At 38.1% G+C, this 18,774-nt stretch overlaps 1 protein-coding gene across 2 annotated transcripts in view; it reads left to right on the forward strand.

Annotated features, from left to right (window-relative positions):
• The first annotated feature begins 5 nt into the window (after positions 1-5).
• Positions 6-18,774, forward strand: part of RPAP2 (RNA polymerase II associated protein 2) — a 50,051-nt gene continuing 31,282 nt past the window's right edge. For both annotated transcript variants that reach the window (XR_010373485.1, XM_064455497.1), the window contains exons 1-10: positions 6-75; positions 720-765; positions 1,756-1,870; positions 2,543-2,641; positions 3,682-3,747; positions 4,945-5,033; positions 7,282-7,317; positions 8,183-9,113; positions 10,205-10,299; positions 12,627-12,707. Coding sequence is in view for 1 of the 2 variants with exons in the window: in XM_064455497.1 (XP_064311567.1) it covers positions 36-75; positions 720-765; positions 1,756-1,870; positions 2,543-2,641; positions 3,682-3,747; positions 4,945-5,033; positions 7,282-7,317; positions 8,183-9,113; positions 10,205-10,299; positions 12,627-12,707 (1,598 nt within the window). In the remaining variant the exon portion in view is untranslated. The remainder of the gene's footprint in view (positions 76-719; positions 766-1,755; positions 1,871-2,542; positions 2,642-3,681; positions 3,748-4,944; positions 5,034-7,281; positions 7,318-8,182; positions 9,114-10,204; positions 10,300-12,626; positions 12,708-18,774) is intronic.

The raw sequence follows: 18,774 nt of genomic DNA on the forward strand, positions 1-18,774 counted from the left end.
GGTGAGAGGTCAGAGGGAGGGAGCGGACAGCCACCATGATGGCGGCGCCCGGGAGGCCCGGCCGGCGGCGCGCAGGTAGGCTCCAGCCTTCCCGCTCTGTTCTCCTCCCCGGCCGCCGCTTTGGGCTCTCCCAGTGTCCTCCGGCGAGCACAGCGGATTCGCCCAACCCGCTGCACGGGGAGCGGGGGTGGGAAGGACGCTGCCGCCAGCTCGGTGGGCCTCGGCCGGACCGGGCTGGCCGTGTGGTCGGGGTCGGCGGCGGCTGGGACCGGAGCCCCCGGGCCATCGGCCGGCCGAACGAGGCGGCGCCGAGCGCCCCGCTGTCCCCTCAGGCTGCGCTTCCTGGGGGGGGTGGGGTGGGGTAAAGCTGGGCTGGAGAGCCAGGGGGAGTGTGGTTGGCACAAAATTATCGTCAAAATGATTTTTTCTTTGGCTTTCTGACTGTACGGAATGTGGTGAGTGAGAGTACGAAGGCAGTTGGGCTTCTCTGTCCTCACGCTTATAAAAAACGTGTCGAACTAGTTGCTGAGTGGATCCTAGCTTACTGAAGTCACTATCAGCCACCAAAAGCAAGTTTCTAAGCAATTCTCTTGATTATGCTTACAGTTTAAAGCTTTTAATATTTTTCAGGTTCCAATATTTTCCACTATTTCCACTATATTCCACTTTCCTCCATTAAAGGGAGAAAGTACACTAATATTTGTATATTTGAATCCTAGGAAATAAGCATTCAGCTGCTCAGAAGAATGAAGATGCTGCCCAAAGGTATAATTTCAATCTAACCAGATGTGACATGCATTTGAAATCACACTTTGAAATCACATTCTGTGCCTCGTGTTTCTTTGCTTTTGCAGAGTACCATGAGTAACTTCAGATCACAGGCATCAGCATCACGCAGGCTTGTTTGGAGTAATGCTATGTAACTTCTAACAGCACACATATATGTGTGTTGCATAACACGCTGAATGTTTATGAATCTAACCTCCACAGTTTTATTTCCTTAGTCTGTAGTGCTTGTGTTTTGCTGTCTTAACTTATTTGCATGCTCACCATTTTTCTTTATTCACTTTTAAAACCAAACTTGAGGAAAGAACACTTTCTGCCATAGACAACTACCTAAATATTCGTTTGACTCTAGTAAACGTGGATTTCCAGGTGAATAGTGTAGACCTCTATTGGTTAAGGCAGCAGAATGACTACATTGACAACCTCTGTGGGAAGCGCTGTCAAATGGAGGTCGGAGACGTGTAGGTGGTTGCTCTCTTGGTAGCTGCTGGCAATAGAATAGTGGCAAGACTCAGGAACACTCAGGAAACCTACTGTAGTGGGATTTGTTTGATTTATTCCTTCTTTTACTTTGACCCGCGCATTCAGTCTTGTCCCAGTCATTTTCTTCTTCTCACTCTTCATGTCCCATCTAGCTCCCATTCTCCTGGCAACACTCCATAGACTCTTTGGCCCAGGCACTTTGTCCAGCCAGTTCTGGGTTTCCCTCTCTTGCAGGAAGGGTTGGGTGAGCTTGTATGGAAGTATAAGGGTCAACACTTTTCCTGACCAGGGTGGAAATAAAGCAAACCAAAGTTGGAAGCTCCTTTGTGGTTATTACAGACTTACGAGTCCAGGTACTTGTTGCTTTGGCCAACATGGTGTGATGCAGAAAAATGTAAGCTACTGTATTTCAGAAAAGAAGATATGACTGGAGAATTGTTTAGGGAAATCTGCCCATAGTGTCATTCAGTGTCTGTTCTGTTACAGGAAAGCAGCCCTGGAGGCTGCTATAAGAAAGAAGATTGAATGTGAGAAAAAAGCATTGTATATTGTTGAACAACTCCTAGAAGAGAACATTACTGAAGAGTTCCTTCTGAATTCTGTACGTATTGCAAGTTTTTGTACAATTCTGTATCTCAGTGTTCAAGTGTTTTGTTTTGTTTTGGTTTTTTTCAGTTATTGGAACAATTTGCTGCAGCTTAAAGGAGACAATGTATTCCCTTTCATCAGCTCTGGTGATGATTGCCTTATTTTCAAGGGTTTTGCAGCGAAAACATGCCGTAGTTATGCAGGACTGGATACATTTATGAACCCTCTCTTTTTTACCACAGCCTCTCTGGTTCTGGGCTGATAGGTGAAGTGTAAAAATTTAATTCCACATCGCATCATCTGTGAATTTAGACAAAGTCTATAATGCCCCACAGTTTATCTGGCAACACAGTTTTGCTGGAATGGTGTGATGATTACTCCTGTTAAAGTTGTAAATAGGCTGGTAATTAGGTGTACAAAACATGTAAATAGAGGAAAATTATGCAAATAGGTGCAAATAGAGGTAAAACTATGAGACTTTTTTATATATAAAAAGCAGTGCCCGTGCCTTTCTTCTTTCCCTCTTTACCCTTTTGCCATTTTTACTGTGTAGGTTCTAAATGTTGTTTATTAAACTTACTAGAAAACTGTTATAACATTTAAAATATTTATTTGTTTATGAGATGTTTTGAGTACAAAAAATGTCAAATTTTCCAGTATCTGAACTATTTTCTTGTTGGTTTAGGGAAAATTTATTACTCCATCTCACTATAAAGACATTGTTGATGAACGGTCTATCATCAAACTATGTGGCTATCCTCTGTGTCAAAATAAACTGGAAAATGTAAGTAGCTTTTTATTAATGCTGTTACCATAAGAATCTCTTTAAGATTTTTACTCTCTGATATTTCCTCTTGAATTTTAAACTTAAAATATTAAACATAGATTAAAATGCTGTCAAGTAATGGGCCAGGCATTATATCACTCCATTTCAGTATAATCTTTCTGACGCAAAAGGTAAAATTTGATCAGCTGACAACCATTACTGAATGACAGACTCAGTTGGCATCTAATTTGACAGTAATAAAGATGAATGAGGTATAGCTTCATAGTCGTCCTTTGTGCGTGCAGAAGCTTTCAAATCTTGTTCCTTCTCCAGCACAACCACATATCTCTGTGAGAAGGGTTGAAGTGAAAAAATAATACAATGCAGGGATGTCATTATCTGAATGCATATACATCTGCTCTAAAAATGTACGTTACCTGTGTCAAAATCATAGTCACATTTATTTAAGTATGGTATGTCAGAGCTTAAGCAGAACTCAGACTTCAGTTTGATAACCTGTGATGTAATACCAGTTGTGATACACCTGATTATCTGAAAAAAATCTACGCAAGCACAAAAAATGTCATTGTTTTGGGCTTCGTATGTCCCCACAGAAATTTAGTTGGAAACTGTGCTATATTTTATCTTAGTTCCTGTCTGGGTTTGTCTGGTTACTGGTGGGGATCTCTGACAGTGCAGTCTCACATGCATATAAATAGATATGGATTAAAGAAGGACCTGTCTGTAATTGCTCAATGCTTATACGTGAGTAAAGTTTCTACCATGGCAGCTCCATTGTTTTATGTTCAGCACTGGCTTTCTTGTACATCTGAAGTTGTCTTCTACTGATAGTGTGGTGCAAATGATTAAAGATAAATTGCCGTTCTTACATCTGAGAAGGAAACTATCAAAAGAATTGAGAGAAAAGGTGGTTGTAGTATGCAATTCAGTTAAAACGGAATGTATTACACATGTTAAAATACGTGAATTAAGAATGAAGTTTTCTGTAAAGTCATGATGGAAGAAACAGTCCTGCTGATGAAAGCGTATTGTTTTAGGTGCCAAAACAGAAGTACAGAATTTCAACAAAAACGAACAGAGTTTACGATATCACTGAAAGGAAGGTATGGTAACAAGCATATTTCTAAAACATATTTAATATTGTCTCAACATCAGAAATGCATTTTGTAACAGCATTCATATAGTGGCTTGATTCAGAGCCAATATGTTTGGTTCTTATGAAAATAATTTTCATGAACTCTTAGAATACGAAGTTTTTAATCCATTTCAGTTTCTCGATGCTGTCTTTGGAAAGAAAACTGCTTATTTTCTTTCCTAAATTTAAACATAACGGGAAGTTTTACTTGGATGGCAGTTTGTATGTGGTACGGCTGATTTGTTAAAGACATTTGTGAAGAAGCGTTCTCTACTGTGCTCCAGTAGAGTCAATGAGTTTTAGCAGGGTCAAAGTGCACGCCCTTTTCTTTCACTGAAGTTTGCAGTAGTGTAATGCAAGTTACATCTTAAGCATTCTTTAGTGTGACTACCTTTAGGGTTCTTTTTTGAAGACTTTTCAACATAAAACCTATCTCCTCACAAAATCTGTTTCTTTAAGCATATTCATGCGTGTGGTTGAGTAAAAGTTGTCTTTGCCCGCTCACAGGATACGCAATCAGTTACAGGTGCTTATACGCTAAATTGTAGGATAAGAGTTTCTACTTCCAGAACAAATTTCTTCAGAGTCACTAGTATACTTTCCTCTCCTCTGGTTACAACTCTGGGGTACGCAAAATTCTGGGAATTGCTTTCTCAAGCTACTAAGCAAGACTCTAAGAAGAAGTGGGATGTTTTGTCTTGTTCCCTGATGCAAGCGTGCAAGTTAATTTTTCAAAGATACTGCAGAATTTTAGGTGGTGTTCTGAGCGTTGCAAAATATCCAAGTTCTGTTGCCAAACAAAATTTTCATTATTAAACACCTGAATTTTATTGCATGTCTTTATGACCATCTTGTTGGTTAGGGATTGCTCTTTGCACAGTTCTGGGGTTTTTTTTTTTAATTATTGTTAGGCAGAATCCAACACTGGTTTGCTTCTCAGTACATAATTTTAAAAAAGCAGCTTCAAGTGGCTTCCGTGGAATGGCATAGACCTATTTGATAGATTTGGTTTCTCAGGAGAATTAAAAACCTGGTCGTAGTCTTAAACAGAAATGTGAATTAGTACTTAAATTTTACAGGCATAAAAAGTGATGACTGATATACTTTTCTGTGAGTATTAAAGTTGTCTTTAGTCATATTTTCTTGCTTTCTCTCTCATGTCCAGTGCTTTTGCAGCAACTTTTGCTACAAAGCATCTAAATATTTTGAAGCTCAAGTTTCCAAAAGTCCTGTATGGATGCGAGAAGAAGAAAAGTAAGTATAACCTTATATGTTTATTGTTCCTTTTGAGAATATTATTTTATCTTTCTCTGTCCAAGCTGCAATGCTAGTTAATTAGCTGCAGTGCATCTGAATGATTAGCAGAGGTAACTGATGTTAGTGTGTTGGCTTAGCATGGTGTTGTTTTAAAAGTGTTGTTGCCATATTGATCACAATAATTGCCATGACTCGGTACTGCTCATGAGTACTCAGCAGTTAGTTTAGAGGGCAGAGTAGTCATAAATAATAGTCAACTCCTATTAACTTTAAAATGTACTTATTAGGATTGGATTTTTACAAGCCATATAGGGTACAGGATTAATTCATCTTATCCCATTAAAAGAGATTTTCTAAGTTTAGTGCAGCACTCAGCATTGTTGTTATGGTTAGACTGTGAGTGCTTGCACCCGAAAGCAGACTATAACATGAAGAGGTTCTTTATCCTGGCTAAAACTTAATTTCAGGGTGCCCATTTCCTGCCGTTACTGCAAAACACATTTTGGGACAGTGTGATGTAGTCAATGTTCCTGCTTAGGAAACACAGGCTTGCAAATAATGAATTGAGCCAAAGGGTGTCACTGTTTAACAATAGATACTTGCCTAGAGAATGTTCAGCTGAATTTATTCAGCTTTCATCCTTCAAGACACTACTTTTCATAGTCTCCTGGTTTTCAACAAAAGAACCTATCTGAAACTATATTTGTGAGCTTGGTTTCACAGTTCAGATCAGTTATATGAAATATCTGATCAATGAGAGAAGACGTTTAGAGCAGCCTGATCTCGTCTTAGGGATTCTAGTAGGTAAAACTAGTCTATTCATTAAATGTTTAAGTAACCTTACCAGTATTTTTGTGCTCTTGTTTTGCTGTCTTTAAAGAAAGTATTTCTAAAAATCTCCCTTTATTCTTAACATCAAAAGTATATAGTTCTTATATACCTTATGGAGTTAATTATTTATGCTGGGGCGGGGCGGGGGTAGGCAGTATTTTCATGGCTAGGTATGTCTGCACAACCACATCATGTGCACACACTGACGTTTACATATTAGGATATCTGAAATTCTTTTGACAGAAAAGACTACAACCTCCATTTAAAACTCTGAAGAAGAGTTATATGGAGTTAATAATTTAAAGTACTGTATGTTGATCACCTTTCATTTCCAAACTCAGCTCATTCATATGAGTGGTGCAGCTTTCATCTTTTTAAACCTGTCGGGTTTTTCGGATACTGTCTGAGAGGTTTTAGTGCATTGACTTGCATTTAGTGCATGCTTGAAAGGTTTTCTTTCATTCATAGGACAGGTGTGAGGATTTCAAGATTTAGTGTTGGATGAAACGAATAGCGTTGTGATGCTGCCTCATAACTGAACTGAAGCAGATTAACTGCAAGTAGAGCTTTGGAAAGAAACTCATCAGAATTTGTTTAGTTATGCTTCCAGTTTCTGGAAACACTTGAACTCCATTTTCTTAAAGCAGTGTAACTTGAAAACCTAATTTTTAACAAAGTAAAATTTTAAATAAGTAAATATATCCTGAATATTCATGATTTTTGCATTAATTTGGAGCATTTTCCTATAAAGAGCCCAGGGCTGTTTTTACTATTATTACTTTGTGACATGTGAGGATCTTGGCATGTTTACTTTCTTGAAGAGGAGACCAAAGAGTGATCTGAAAGCAGTCTACAACTGCTTGAAAGAAAGTTACAAAGATTACAGAGCCAAGCCATTCTTGGCTGATGGCAGAAAACTTAACAAGGGACAATGGCCACAAGTTATTGCATGGATGGTTCAGATTGGACATAGGGAGGAAAAATTACACTAAGGTTATGGTGGAATGAAACAGGGTAGCCAGCAGTGTTTTGAAATCTCCATCGTTGGAGGTTTCCAAGATTTAAGCTTCATGAATTTGTGGCTGACCTAATCTAGTGGTGGTGACAATTGCATTACAAGCAGGAGGCCAGACTAGAGACCTCCAGAGGTCCCTTCTGACGAACATTTATGTGACTTGCTGATTCTGTTAAATGTTGTTCAACATAACCACATCACGCTGCAGCACGTGAGTCAGGCTCTGTGAACGTGTGTGTATAAACCAGCTCTCGCTAGCGCTGCTTTGAACAGAGGGTGTTGGGCCAGAAGATCCTCAGACGTCCTTTCCAACCTCAACTATGTATTTTATGTATTAATTTGTATTCCAAGAGCATTGATTTAGCAGGAAAATCTTGATTCGGTATCTTCTTTTTGCAGACCACCAGACATAGAGCTGCTGAAGGAGGGACAGAGGTACACTGAACAATAATTTCTCTTTTTTTTTGTTATATGCACTTAGAGTTAGAAATATTAGCATAATATCAGGTGAAAGGGGAATCTTTGATTTCCTGTGTTATAGACAAGACCCTATTAGAACCTACACGAAGGATTATTTGTCTAGTGTTTTTTCCTTTATGATTCTAAACCAGCATATTTGATCTGTATGATTTAGTGTACAGCTGCTCTTGGCCTGCATGTCTTAATTGAGCCTGTTGAAATCTGAAACAAATACACTGTTTGTACTTGGCATATTTTATACCATCTATTCTTTATAAAGAAAATGGTACCAATTACATGTGATGAAAGCTTCTGTATTTCTGAATCTCAAACATCTATATCAGCTAAAATGAAATCATGTTATTCTGTCATCTCTCTGTACCTTGCTGTGTATTGTGACTTTTTGTTTGTTTTCTTTTGCAACATGTGGCCATTAGGTGGCAAACTTATATATGCTCAAAACAGCTCTGCTGTCCCCTGATTTTAGGATATTATTCATACATGTGTTAAGATGCCTACCTTCGTTTTAAAATTGTGCCATTCATCACGCTAAATTGACATTATTCTCTTGTCTTTAGTAATAACTTGTTTACTATTCTTTTCTAACTGCCAATAAGCAACTGAGGATTCACTTCTCTAAATAGTATCTATAGTTGTAATCTTGATTGCAGAACGTTCCATCTCTCTGAGTTCAAGATGACTTTTAGAAGAGCAACCATGATTCTTAAAGCAAAAAAGTACATTTCTAATAAAAGGGAAAAATGCTGTATTTATCTTATACAAGAATGAAAAGCTATTACAGATAACTCCCATTTCTCATTTCATGTGTTTTCTGTTACAGTGGAGAGTCTGGAGAAGAGGTGAAACTATGTGATGAAGTAATTAAAGCTTCTGACATTGAAAACCCTAGGATATCTTCAGATCCCTGTGAATCTGGTTCTCACGACACAGCCAGTGACAGCAACAGCGATACTGAACAAGAATTTGTTTCTTCTGTCCTACCAGGAAGTCAGTCAAGTTCAGCTAATTTTGCACAGCAATTGCAAACAAAGAGCATCCTCAAAAAGAAGTGTGCTCAGAAAGTGTATTCCAGCCCTAAAACTGAAGGCTCGGATGTGGTAGAAGCTGCTGAACGACTATCTAATTGTAAATTAGATGCTCAAGAAGAAATGTATGCTTCGTCTGTTCATAATCAGATAACTTCAAAAAATACTACTCTAGGAAAATCAAGTGCTTCAGAAAACTATGAAAACACCTGTAGCGGTTCACAGATAGTTTTTCTAGGTGTGAGCAAAAGAGGGGCAGAACATCTTAAAAGAACACTAGCTAACTCAAAAGAACATAAAAAAACTGAAATGAGGCATCCAGTTAATTCCAAAGGCAGTTTATTAGAAGTGCTTAAGCAAACACTTACGGAGTGGAGAACTGAGGAAACTTTAAAATTTCTCTATGGCCCAAACTACACTTCTTCATGCTCATCAGAATGCACATCATCTGCCAATCAGGAGAATGAAGAACTTGATGAGGATGACTTAGATGCAGCTGATGATCTTAACATTGTTGCTGTAGGAGAGTCTGAAAACAGTTTGAACTATTCTTTACCTTTCACAAGCCCAGGTGGAGTAGTTAAGCCCGTGCCTAGTTATGAAAAGTTAAAAGAAGAAACAGAGTTCCTAGAACTCCGAGTAAAAGAGTTCTATAAAGGAAAGTGCATCTTGGCTGAAGAGGCAGTGACGCATGCACAAGCAGAGGAACATCGAAGCAAAGACAAAGTAAGTGTCCAGTGAAATAGTGTCGAAGCTGTATAAAGCCTGCCTTCAGAGAATTATTACAAGCTCTTAGTTTCTGTCATTATAAGTGGATATGGCTGAGGTAACCTCAAGCTATTAATGTAAAATAGTAAAAGGAAGGTTGGATAGATTCACAACAATCCCATAAGGTTGAGGAGTCATGTTTTAGGTTGGTAAGAATAAGTTTGTATGACTGTTTGGGATTCATTCAGTTCTGATAGCGGTCTTACAGTTTGTGAAGCGTGTGGGTGAGGAAGGAATACTTAGATGAAACAACCTGTCGCAAGGCAGAGTAGATTTTGGGTGAGGAGGGAGCACATTTGGGGGTTTTTTTTCCTTCCCCCTTGGATTCATTAAATAAATTTCTTTAGTGATTTTTTTACTTTTTATTCATGGCAGGGTATACTTGAGATTGGATTTCTTTTTTCTCTTGAGTAAGACTAGATCTCTGGCATTACTTATTATTAAAATTCTCTGAGTTGGAACCTGCTGATTTTTTTGATATGTTACTGCAATCTAGTCTGTTTGGAAGAAGACCTCAAGAGGATTTGCAGACCGCAAGAAATAGTGGTCTGAGGTTTTACCCCTTCCAGGTCAGAGAAGCCAGCTGACAACAGCCAGGTCTTCTTGTCACTGCTGTAAAACAGTATGCTGACTAGGCTAGGTAGGTTGTGCAGTTTGTACCGGCACGTGAAATTCCCTTTGCTCTTAAAGTTCAAGTGTGATATTAGCATCAGAGGGTATAATTTTCATAATGCTGCTTCTTGGAAAACAAAGCTATTACCTTGCTTCCTGGAAAAAGTTTACTCTGACTTAAGTTTTGAAGGAATTTACCATTGGTTGAATTGAAGTATCTAGCATAGGGAGGGGGAAAAGTAGGTTAGCTGCACACTGTACGTTGGGTCAGATTAAGCAAACTTCTGTCCATTAAGAAATTACTGATTGGGTTTTTTGTCTACTCAGAGATAAGTGTCCTTACGTTTAAACATTTATTGATAAGCTGTGACTATTTTGATGCATTAACTTTAAGTAGATACTAGGTTATAGCTGTTGAAGTTTTTTGTCTAATACAGGATGATCGACAGGAAGATCTCACCTTCCCACTTGTTGATTCAAATGCACAAATGCAGATTAGAAAGCGAATTGTCCTTGAAAAACTGAGAAAAGCGTGAGTATCCTTTACTTTGGTAAATATCAAGCTGAAGTTTGTGCTCATTCACCACCAGGCACTGTACAAGGACTTTCTGGCTTTTCCTAGGTGGCCTTAGTCATCACTTAAACCTGTTCTTGCCCTAAAGAACTTACTTATTTCTGAGACAGCCATCTGCGGTACAGTTACATATGTCAGTTTGCACAGCCTTCTGAGGCAGACGTCAGCATCTCACTGCTAATGTGTTCTCTAGAAGAAACCTGTCCTTTCCTACAACCATTGGAGCTTGTACTTGACAGCATTCCAGGCTGGCGTGACCAGTAGTTGGCAGAAGTCAATGCAATTGTACCATTACACTGAAAATTTCTGTGATTTTTGGATTTAAATGTCCGTATAATGCATGGAGCTTAAAACAAGAATATGTGCTTAAAAAAAAAAAATTTCTACAGCAAGCCCTTTATTTATCATCCTTCTTACCCTCAGTTATCTGGAAATAATTTAAACTATTAAGATTCTTGTAAGCTATTTCAAAGCAGATTATGATGGACATAAAATATGAAATATTTAAATAGCTGTATATACCAACTGCTCAAGTCTAAACTGAAAAACCCAAAGATGATTGGGAGGGGTGCAAATGTTTGTCCTGTACATTGAGCATACTGTTACTGGTAAACAAATTCTCACAGAAGGAAGTGGTATTTTCAAACCTCTTAATAGTTTGAGCACAGGTCTTGCAAAAAGAGTTTCTAGTCCATGTTTGGATGGCTGGTATCAGTATGCCTCTAGCTGCAACCATTAAAGGCCCTCAGAGTTGAATCTTAAAACTTTCCAAACACCAGACCTTTTTCTCATACATAAAAGGGCTTTGGAGTTCCAGAAAAAAGATTAAGGCATCTCTGTTGTAGCTGTTAAAATTACTAAATCATAAAAGTTGAGAGGATCTTGAAAATACTCCTGTTGTCAAGGCAATGCAGATAAATGAGGGTTTGAAGGCCATGATTGTGGTGTTTTTGTTAGGGGTATTTTGCTTTTCTGTGGTTGTAGTTTGTGTTAGCTAGGCAAACCAGATTTTGCAGAAGCTTTTTTTTCTTTTAATTAAAAAAACTCACAACCAAAACCCCCCCCCAGAACCACAAAAACTTCTGTTCTGTTTCTCTCTACCTGCAATAAGTGTGGACAGGCCACAAATGTGGAATGAAACCATGCTGCAAAAAAGGTGGCTATCTCTGATCTTTCTGTAAGTGTCAATGCCACATAGATTCCAAGGACTGCTACCGTATGGTAAAGCGATTTCTATGCTCCTTCAAATCTTTCCACAAGTTTGTCTGTCATTTTCAGCTTCTAGCAGAATTTCTGTTGAACTCTTGAGTCCGGTACACCATGAATAGAGGATAAGAAAGACGGATTTTTTTTTTTTTCTCCGTAGTTTCTTCAAGGGTTTTATTCTTGACTCTCCCCTTCTTTAGTTGGTCTTTTTAAATTTCATGGGGTGATGCAGTAGTCTTATCATGCTCAAGTGAGAGAGACAGTTTTCATTATGATAAAGCAATGATTTCTTGGTGTGTTCAGATAAAATCAGTGGGCATATGAATATGCCCACTGTCATAAGACTCCTGTGCTCAGTTTTTGTAAAACACGCAGTGATGCAAAGGATAATAGAAATCTTGATTCTTGCAGCAATATTAACACACTGTACACAGCTATGCATATAAATGTAACTGGATATTCAAATGCAAGAGGATATTAACTATTAAACAAGTAAATAGAAGTAAAAGTTTCATCCTAGATGTGAAAAACAATGCATGTTATTTCCAGCATTTGAGGATACTAACAACTAATTCAACTATCACCTTGATTCCAACAGTCAGGCTTACGGTGGAACGTTATTTCTGTTGCATCTATGTGAGCCTAAGGTTAGCAGATATATTCTCTGTAAACCTTGTTTAGACATGTATTTCCTCTTGTATTGTTTTTGAACCAAGTAAATATAAATATTTAAAACATTTATGAGGCTTGGAATTTTAGTACTCATAATGTAAACACTGATTTTTTTGGTTAGAAGGTCTTGTCAGAACTGAAATGTGAAGTTAATAGGCTATGCATGTAAAACTATACTTAATTTCTTCTTCACATTCACATTGAACTGGAGCTTATTTTTAAAAACAAGGTGTTGTAAAGTGAAAGTGTTGTCCATCACTTAGAGGAATCTGAAATGTAAACTACAGGTCTGATCTGCTGCACAGAATTAATTCCTTTTTCTTTTTATTAACTTTCATGAGTTTTGATGGAAGTCCTACTTAAGAAGAAATGAGAAAGAGAGGAAAATGTTTTCTTTTGCCTTCTAGGTTACCTGCAGTTTTGGGCCCACTTCAAATCCCTCCAGGTGATGTTTACACGGAGCTAAAAAATCTTGTCAAAACTTTCCGGTGAGTAGTGGTTTTTATTTAGAGATTCTTCTTGATTGATTATTTAAACATGAAGTTGAATGATTTGTGATTGGGCACAGAGAGCGCCCCGTTGCAGATTTGCCATTTTCTAGCTGTGTGTTCATGTAGTTAATGTCACATTCCCTGTGGACTAACAAGTCAGCCCTTTCCCTGCTCCTGACAGTGGCTAGGTCACCAGGAATATTTGTAGATTTTTAAAAACTAGGCCAGTGTTCTCTGGAGGATGATGGTGAGTCTTTTAAAGGTTCTGCTACCTCGTCACCTCCTATTAAGTGTGAGTTTCTGAGATCTGTCGCTTTCTTTTGCTCTGGCTCCCTACAGCCAGGCTAAATGGTTTTAATGTGATTAATAGTTGTAACCGCTAACTTCTAGAGCCAGAAAGAAGGTCCAGTTTGGCCTGTTGTTCCTGATTTCAAGGGCAAGTAGATCTAGTGGACACTTCATCACCATAGATGAAGCTCCTGCTTCAGTCAGAAGCACTAAAGACACTAAACACGGGGATAAGGGAAAAGGGAGTGGTGATAACTTCTCTGAACGTTTTTAGGTTTTCTTTAGGACACAACTCTCATAACTTGGACCTAGATCACATTCTGCATCTTAACATATTGTCAGGAAAAGGAGCAACAAGAGTTGCTAACTCTGTGTATGCTGTCACTCTTGAAACTTACACACATACACATCCCCCCCATCCCCAACCTGCATGAGGTTTACACGTGAATTTCCCAAGACTTGCTCACGTGGTATTTGCCACAAGGAATCTAGGTTTTGGTGAATAGAAACCCAGCTCTACCTGATTCTTTATGATTTATCTGACATCTGGAAGGACACCACTAAACCAGAGATCTCTGTATGCAGGATTTAATACTAGGGAAGATACTCTTCCTTTCTGGGGATGCTGCGCATGATCTCTCTTATTTAAAAGAACTGTTAGTGTTTGAACTTGATTCTGTAACTGAAGTCTTTTAGGTTGTCATTAACCTTTTCCTTTAACGACACTGAAACCAGGGAAGGTATTTTTAGTACTCTTGGAGACAGATGTATATACTGTATATATACCTACTATTTGAATAAGATCTTTGTGTCTTAAAACAGTTTTGTTGCTCTGCAGTCTAAATGCTTAATAGTCACTTCAGCTTACGAATTGAAGGAGACCAAATGTAGTTTTTCCAGTTCTATCAATCTACTTTTATATGATTGATTATGTAAGAAGTCCTGGAGGTTGTAATAAGCAGAATTTCTATTTTACATCATTCTTGCTATTGAAAGACCATGTGACCTGAAGTTTTACAAGTGGCTTATAGTGAAGGAGCCTTGAAGCCAAAATGGACTTCTAAAAACTTGTGTATATATACACCTGTAGATTTACAGAATGGAACCAAATCTTATTAATTTGGACTTTGACTGCAATACCTGACTCACGTAGCAATAATTTACCATATTTTTAAAGTCTCCCCTGATCTATTTCTGATCCCTCAGATAACACTTCATGAGTTTTTAAGTCTTTTTTGTTAGGAAGTAAGTTGAAGGTAATGGTGGCAAGTTCTTGGGGCTCTCTTACTGTGAAAATTCCAGATAAATTGCTTAGAAATTAAGCATTTTGGGTGGGGGATGGTTGAAGACAATTGTGGGCACTACCAAAGAATTTGAAAGTGCCTATAAATATATTATTTTTTTTTTAAATTGAGTTTTATTGTTACTGATATTAAAGTAATACAAAAATACAGGAAATGGGGAGGCAATAAAAACCTTTGGGCCCTTTCTTCTTGCATTTCTGATACAGAAGGATCTCTTGATACACAAAAGCTAGCTCATGAATGTTACGATGAAGGCATAGGTTTGAATATCCAGTTCTGTACATCGGTTTAAGTTTCCTTAATATGAGTGGTCTTTCTGATTTTAGGGTGAATGCTTTGTCAGGGGGACCTGGGATAAATTTTAAACGGTATTTATGTTTGCAGGGTGTAGAAATTTAAACATTACGTTGTTAATGTGGTTGAAATGCTTAATGACTATGGAAGGAGAAGAGACAAATGCTAGTGCTCTTTCCTGCTTTTTGTACTGGAAATATTTCAGGCTGAAGAACTTGCCGTAGAGGGTAGGAGATAAAACATATGGCTGTAGTAGAGCTTAGCTGAAGAGGGTAAAAGAGCATGTGGTGAACTAAGAAACAACGATTTTCAGCTCCATTGGCTTTTAAAGGAACACTTGCAGTTCAGCCTCCTTTGGGCAGCATTTTATTCAATCACCACTGCTGGGAAACGCACTAGAGGGATCTCAAGAGACATTTTAGAATGGTTAGAGCTCTTCCCAAATAAAGTCCCTCAGTGCCTGTAAGCTTTTGTTACGAAAACTGAGATGTCAAATAATTCTCCAGAGTGTGTAAGGGCACTTTGTTTAAACATCAAGAGAAAATTAGCTATTATATATAAATCGAGGCTAAATGATTATGTTTGTGAATGTGTGGTTGGCTTTTTTAAATCATAATATTTCATACTGAAAATAGAATTTTGTGTGTATCTTATGGTTGCAAGTGTTTTAATTCCATTTATGGAGCTTACTATTGACATTGAACTCTGTCAATGAGTATGATACAGTTGTTTCCTGAAGATGTGTTCAAGACTTTTTATTACAGCTTTTGTCTTATGTTGCTTGCAAGACAATATTTTAGCTTTTAAATATCTATCGTGAGTGTGTGTTATCTGGTGTATACACTCCATAGGCTTTTACCTATTACCCTTGTTCAGTGGAATTTTAGGTACTGGGTTTAAAGCCAATCAGGGATACTTTGTCATCAATGAGGTTCTGTATGGAAATGTGAAAGTACCAGGAGGTCAATGACCTTTTCCTTAATTAAAAGGGCTTCTCCTGAAGAGAGCCTAAAATTATAGTACTAGGTTTTTTTTGCTGGTTGTCATAAAACTAAATTATACTGTAGTTCGTAAATCTGTTGCTCTTTTTCAGGGGGTAGAGTAGCTGCCTTTTATGGTTAAATTGGTGTAGACGAAGCCTAAAGAAACAGTCTATGCTTTAGTATTTGCCTGTGCTGACTTGGGTTAGTTAAACGTCACTCATCTTAGTGCAAGTTTTGAAAAAATTATAGATAGCTGAGGTCCCATATAGCCAAAACTTCATGTCCGAATCCCATGAAGTCAGCTTGCTGCCTTACAGAATAGGCAAATGGCCACACTAACAGGTCAGATTATTGAATGAAAGCTGCGTATGCAGCTACACCTGGGAATCTGTGAACAAAAAGGCTGCTTTGTTTGCAAAGATACCGATGTCTTTGCTTTGCAACAAAGATAAATAGTAAAATGAAAGAAAGAAATCAGTCTTCTCCATTTGGGGCACAGGGTTTTGTTCTTTATTTTTCTCCCAGCGTAAGAACATGGACATATTGGGTAAAACTGAAAGACAGCAAGCATGGAGCTGATCAAAGGAATGTTTTTTCACCAAATGTACATTTAGTACCAACAACTTATTGCTACTAGCTATTAGTCAAATTCATAGTAACATGATGAAAATTGAGTTCATGGATTCATAGGTGACAAGTCTATTCTCATTGTAAGGACAAACAAACTTCTAGAAAAGGAAATAACACTCAAGACTAATTTATAAATAGGTATAAAGAAAAATATACTTTAAAAAGATTGTTTTGTATTAACTAGTTACGTTTGCTTGCATCTTGTTCATAAAACCTGATGCCAGGGGCCTGTTAGGGGATAACTACTTAGCATAATAATCCTGGTGTCCATCTGCCATTCCCCATTGGACAGTGTTCCTGTTATCAAATTGCTTCCTAGAAATCCCAGGAAATGTAATCCTGCTGAAGAAAGGGTGGTGAGCTCCTGCATTGCTGAGTTTCTTTCCTGTAACTTCCAGTTTGTTGTGGTCCCCATTCAAGTTCTTGCACAAAGCAGATAAGGTTGTGCTGAAATCTGCTGCCACAGCAGGCACTGTCCATGGAGCGGGCCATCATTTGCTAATGGAGTTCTGCCAGCAAAATTTGCAGCTGATGGTGATTAAATGGGAAGTCAACTAAAGGAAAAGAAATAGAACCAACTGTGTATGTTCTTCTTCTGTCATTTTTGAGTTTACTTTTTTAATTTACTGGTTATTTTAACCTTGGGTTCTCTTGTATTCTTACAAATTCCATATTGGAGTTCACTTTCTTTGCAGGCTGGGCACTAGTCAGCTATAGGGAAGTCATTTAGGAAGGAATTTTTATGCACCTTACTATTTAGTCATTTGTCCTGTCAGCTTCCGCCACTTGGATCCATCTGCTCAGTCTAAGCTGTTTCATGCACCATTAAAACTGCTGCAGGAGTCCTGCTGCCTACTGCATGGTGGAAGCAGTCAAGTCCAGCTGCGGTGCATCTTGCTGGGGTGAGCCACAGCACCTGCAAATTAGGGACTAAGCAACCCACACAGCTATTTGGGATCATCCAGCCTTCTTGGCTTACCTATCCTGCCCTTCAGAGGCCAAGAAAGCAGAGACATTCTGTTTTGGAAAGTGGCATATTTTTTTCTTTCTTTGGGTAGATGAGGGAGAATTTAGCCAAAGTCTTTTACAGAAAATATTTCGCTGCAGAACTCAAATCATGTATGTAAAGTTTTGTAGAGTTTTAACATTTCTACATTATAAGTTTATGACAGAAATCTAGTGACCTGTCTTTCATGGATTGTTCTGAAGTAACAGTGTTGGCTAGAGGCAAGACAAAGAATTAATGAACCATTTTTACAGAGGACTTGCACTTCCCTGTTTTCTGAAAGCTTTGCTCTTCAGAGGCCTTGGTGTTGACACACAGCTTGTTTTTGAAAGTGACTGCCCTTCCACTGCTTCTTATTATTTAAGGCTTCACACCTGTAGGTTGCTAGCTTTAGTCTGATCTGCCTGAAATGGTTGGTGGTTTGTTTTTTTTTACAGCTGCACAAGTGCTTTAGGACAGGTGTTGTACTGAGAGGTTACTCCTTGTGGAAGCCTGACCTTGCCTGTTCATCCGGTCCAGTGCAAGTACATCAGCAGATCCAGATTGCCCTATCCTGCTGGTTATCTGTGCCTTTTGACTACCTCCTTCATAAATAGCATATTGATGGCAATGACTAGTGTTCAGACCTTGCCAATCAATACTAACATTGAATAAGAGTTAATTGACACAAATAACTGCATCTCTCAGTTTGTGTACAAGAATGACACCTTCCTGTGCTCTAATCAATAATAACTCCTTGTAGAGCATTGAAATAAAGCTGCTTTCTCTGTTTGGCAGAGTTTTCCCGGGCGGCTTGGAGCTGTCTCTTCCATTGCATCTCATCATAGCAGATTAACTGGAATGTTACATATGAATTGCTTGTCAAGATGATTCCATCAGACATTTCTTGGTAGTGTTTATCACTGTCATCAGTACTGAGTCAGGACGTTCAGCCTTTGTTTTGCCTCTTATTCTGTAGCCAGAAAAACGTAACAGTTTAGCAGGTACAAGCTTTATCGCCAGCTAACGCCATTAGCTGTTTCAAATAGTAATTGGGAAACATGAACCTTCTAACAATAAAAAATAATCTGTATTTGCTAGAACTACTGGTATTAGTGTGATGTGACAATTCCTGTACATGTAGTACAAAACATTGCTTTTCCTCTCATCATTTAACAAAACTCAGGGTGTTGAGACACTATCTGAGTAATCATTGCTTCAAAATCTTATTTTGGTTGGAGGACTTGGAGATTTGAGGAGAAAAATAGGATAATATTGCTTTAATCATTACTATCCTTAAATAAAAATTAATAAAATTAATTTTTAATATCTTCCTGAAATAGGGAAATGCAAAATGATCCTATAGCCATCTTATTCATAACTGCATTTTTAATGACCATTTTGAATATAGTTCGGGGGAATTAGTTAACATAATTTTAATTTTAACAGTGGCAAGTACAAATACTTTTATTTTTACACTTTCTAACACTTTTTTTGGTAACTATGTACTTGCCTAAAAAATGTAAAAGTTTGTTGGTTTGTTGTTTGTTTGGTTTTTTTTTAATCTTACTGGGGAAGAA

Source organism: Phalacrocorax carbo, chromosome 6 (assembly GCF_963921805.1).
Source record: "Phalacrocorax carbo chromosome 6, bPhaCar2.1, whole genome shotgun sequence".
NCBI classification, from domain to species: Eukaryota; Metazoa; Chordata; class Aves; order Suliformes; family Phalacrocoracidae; genus Phalacrocorax; species Phalacrocorax carbo.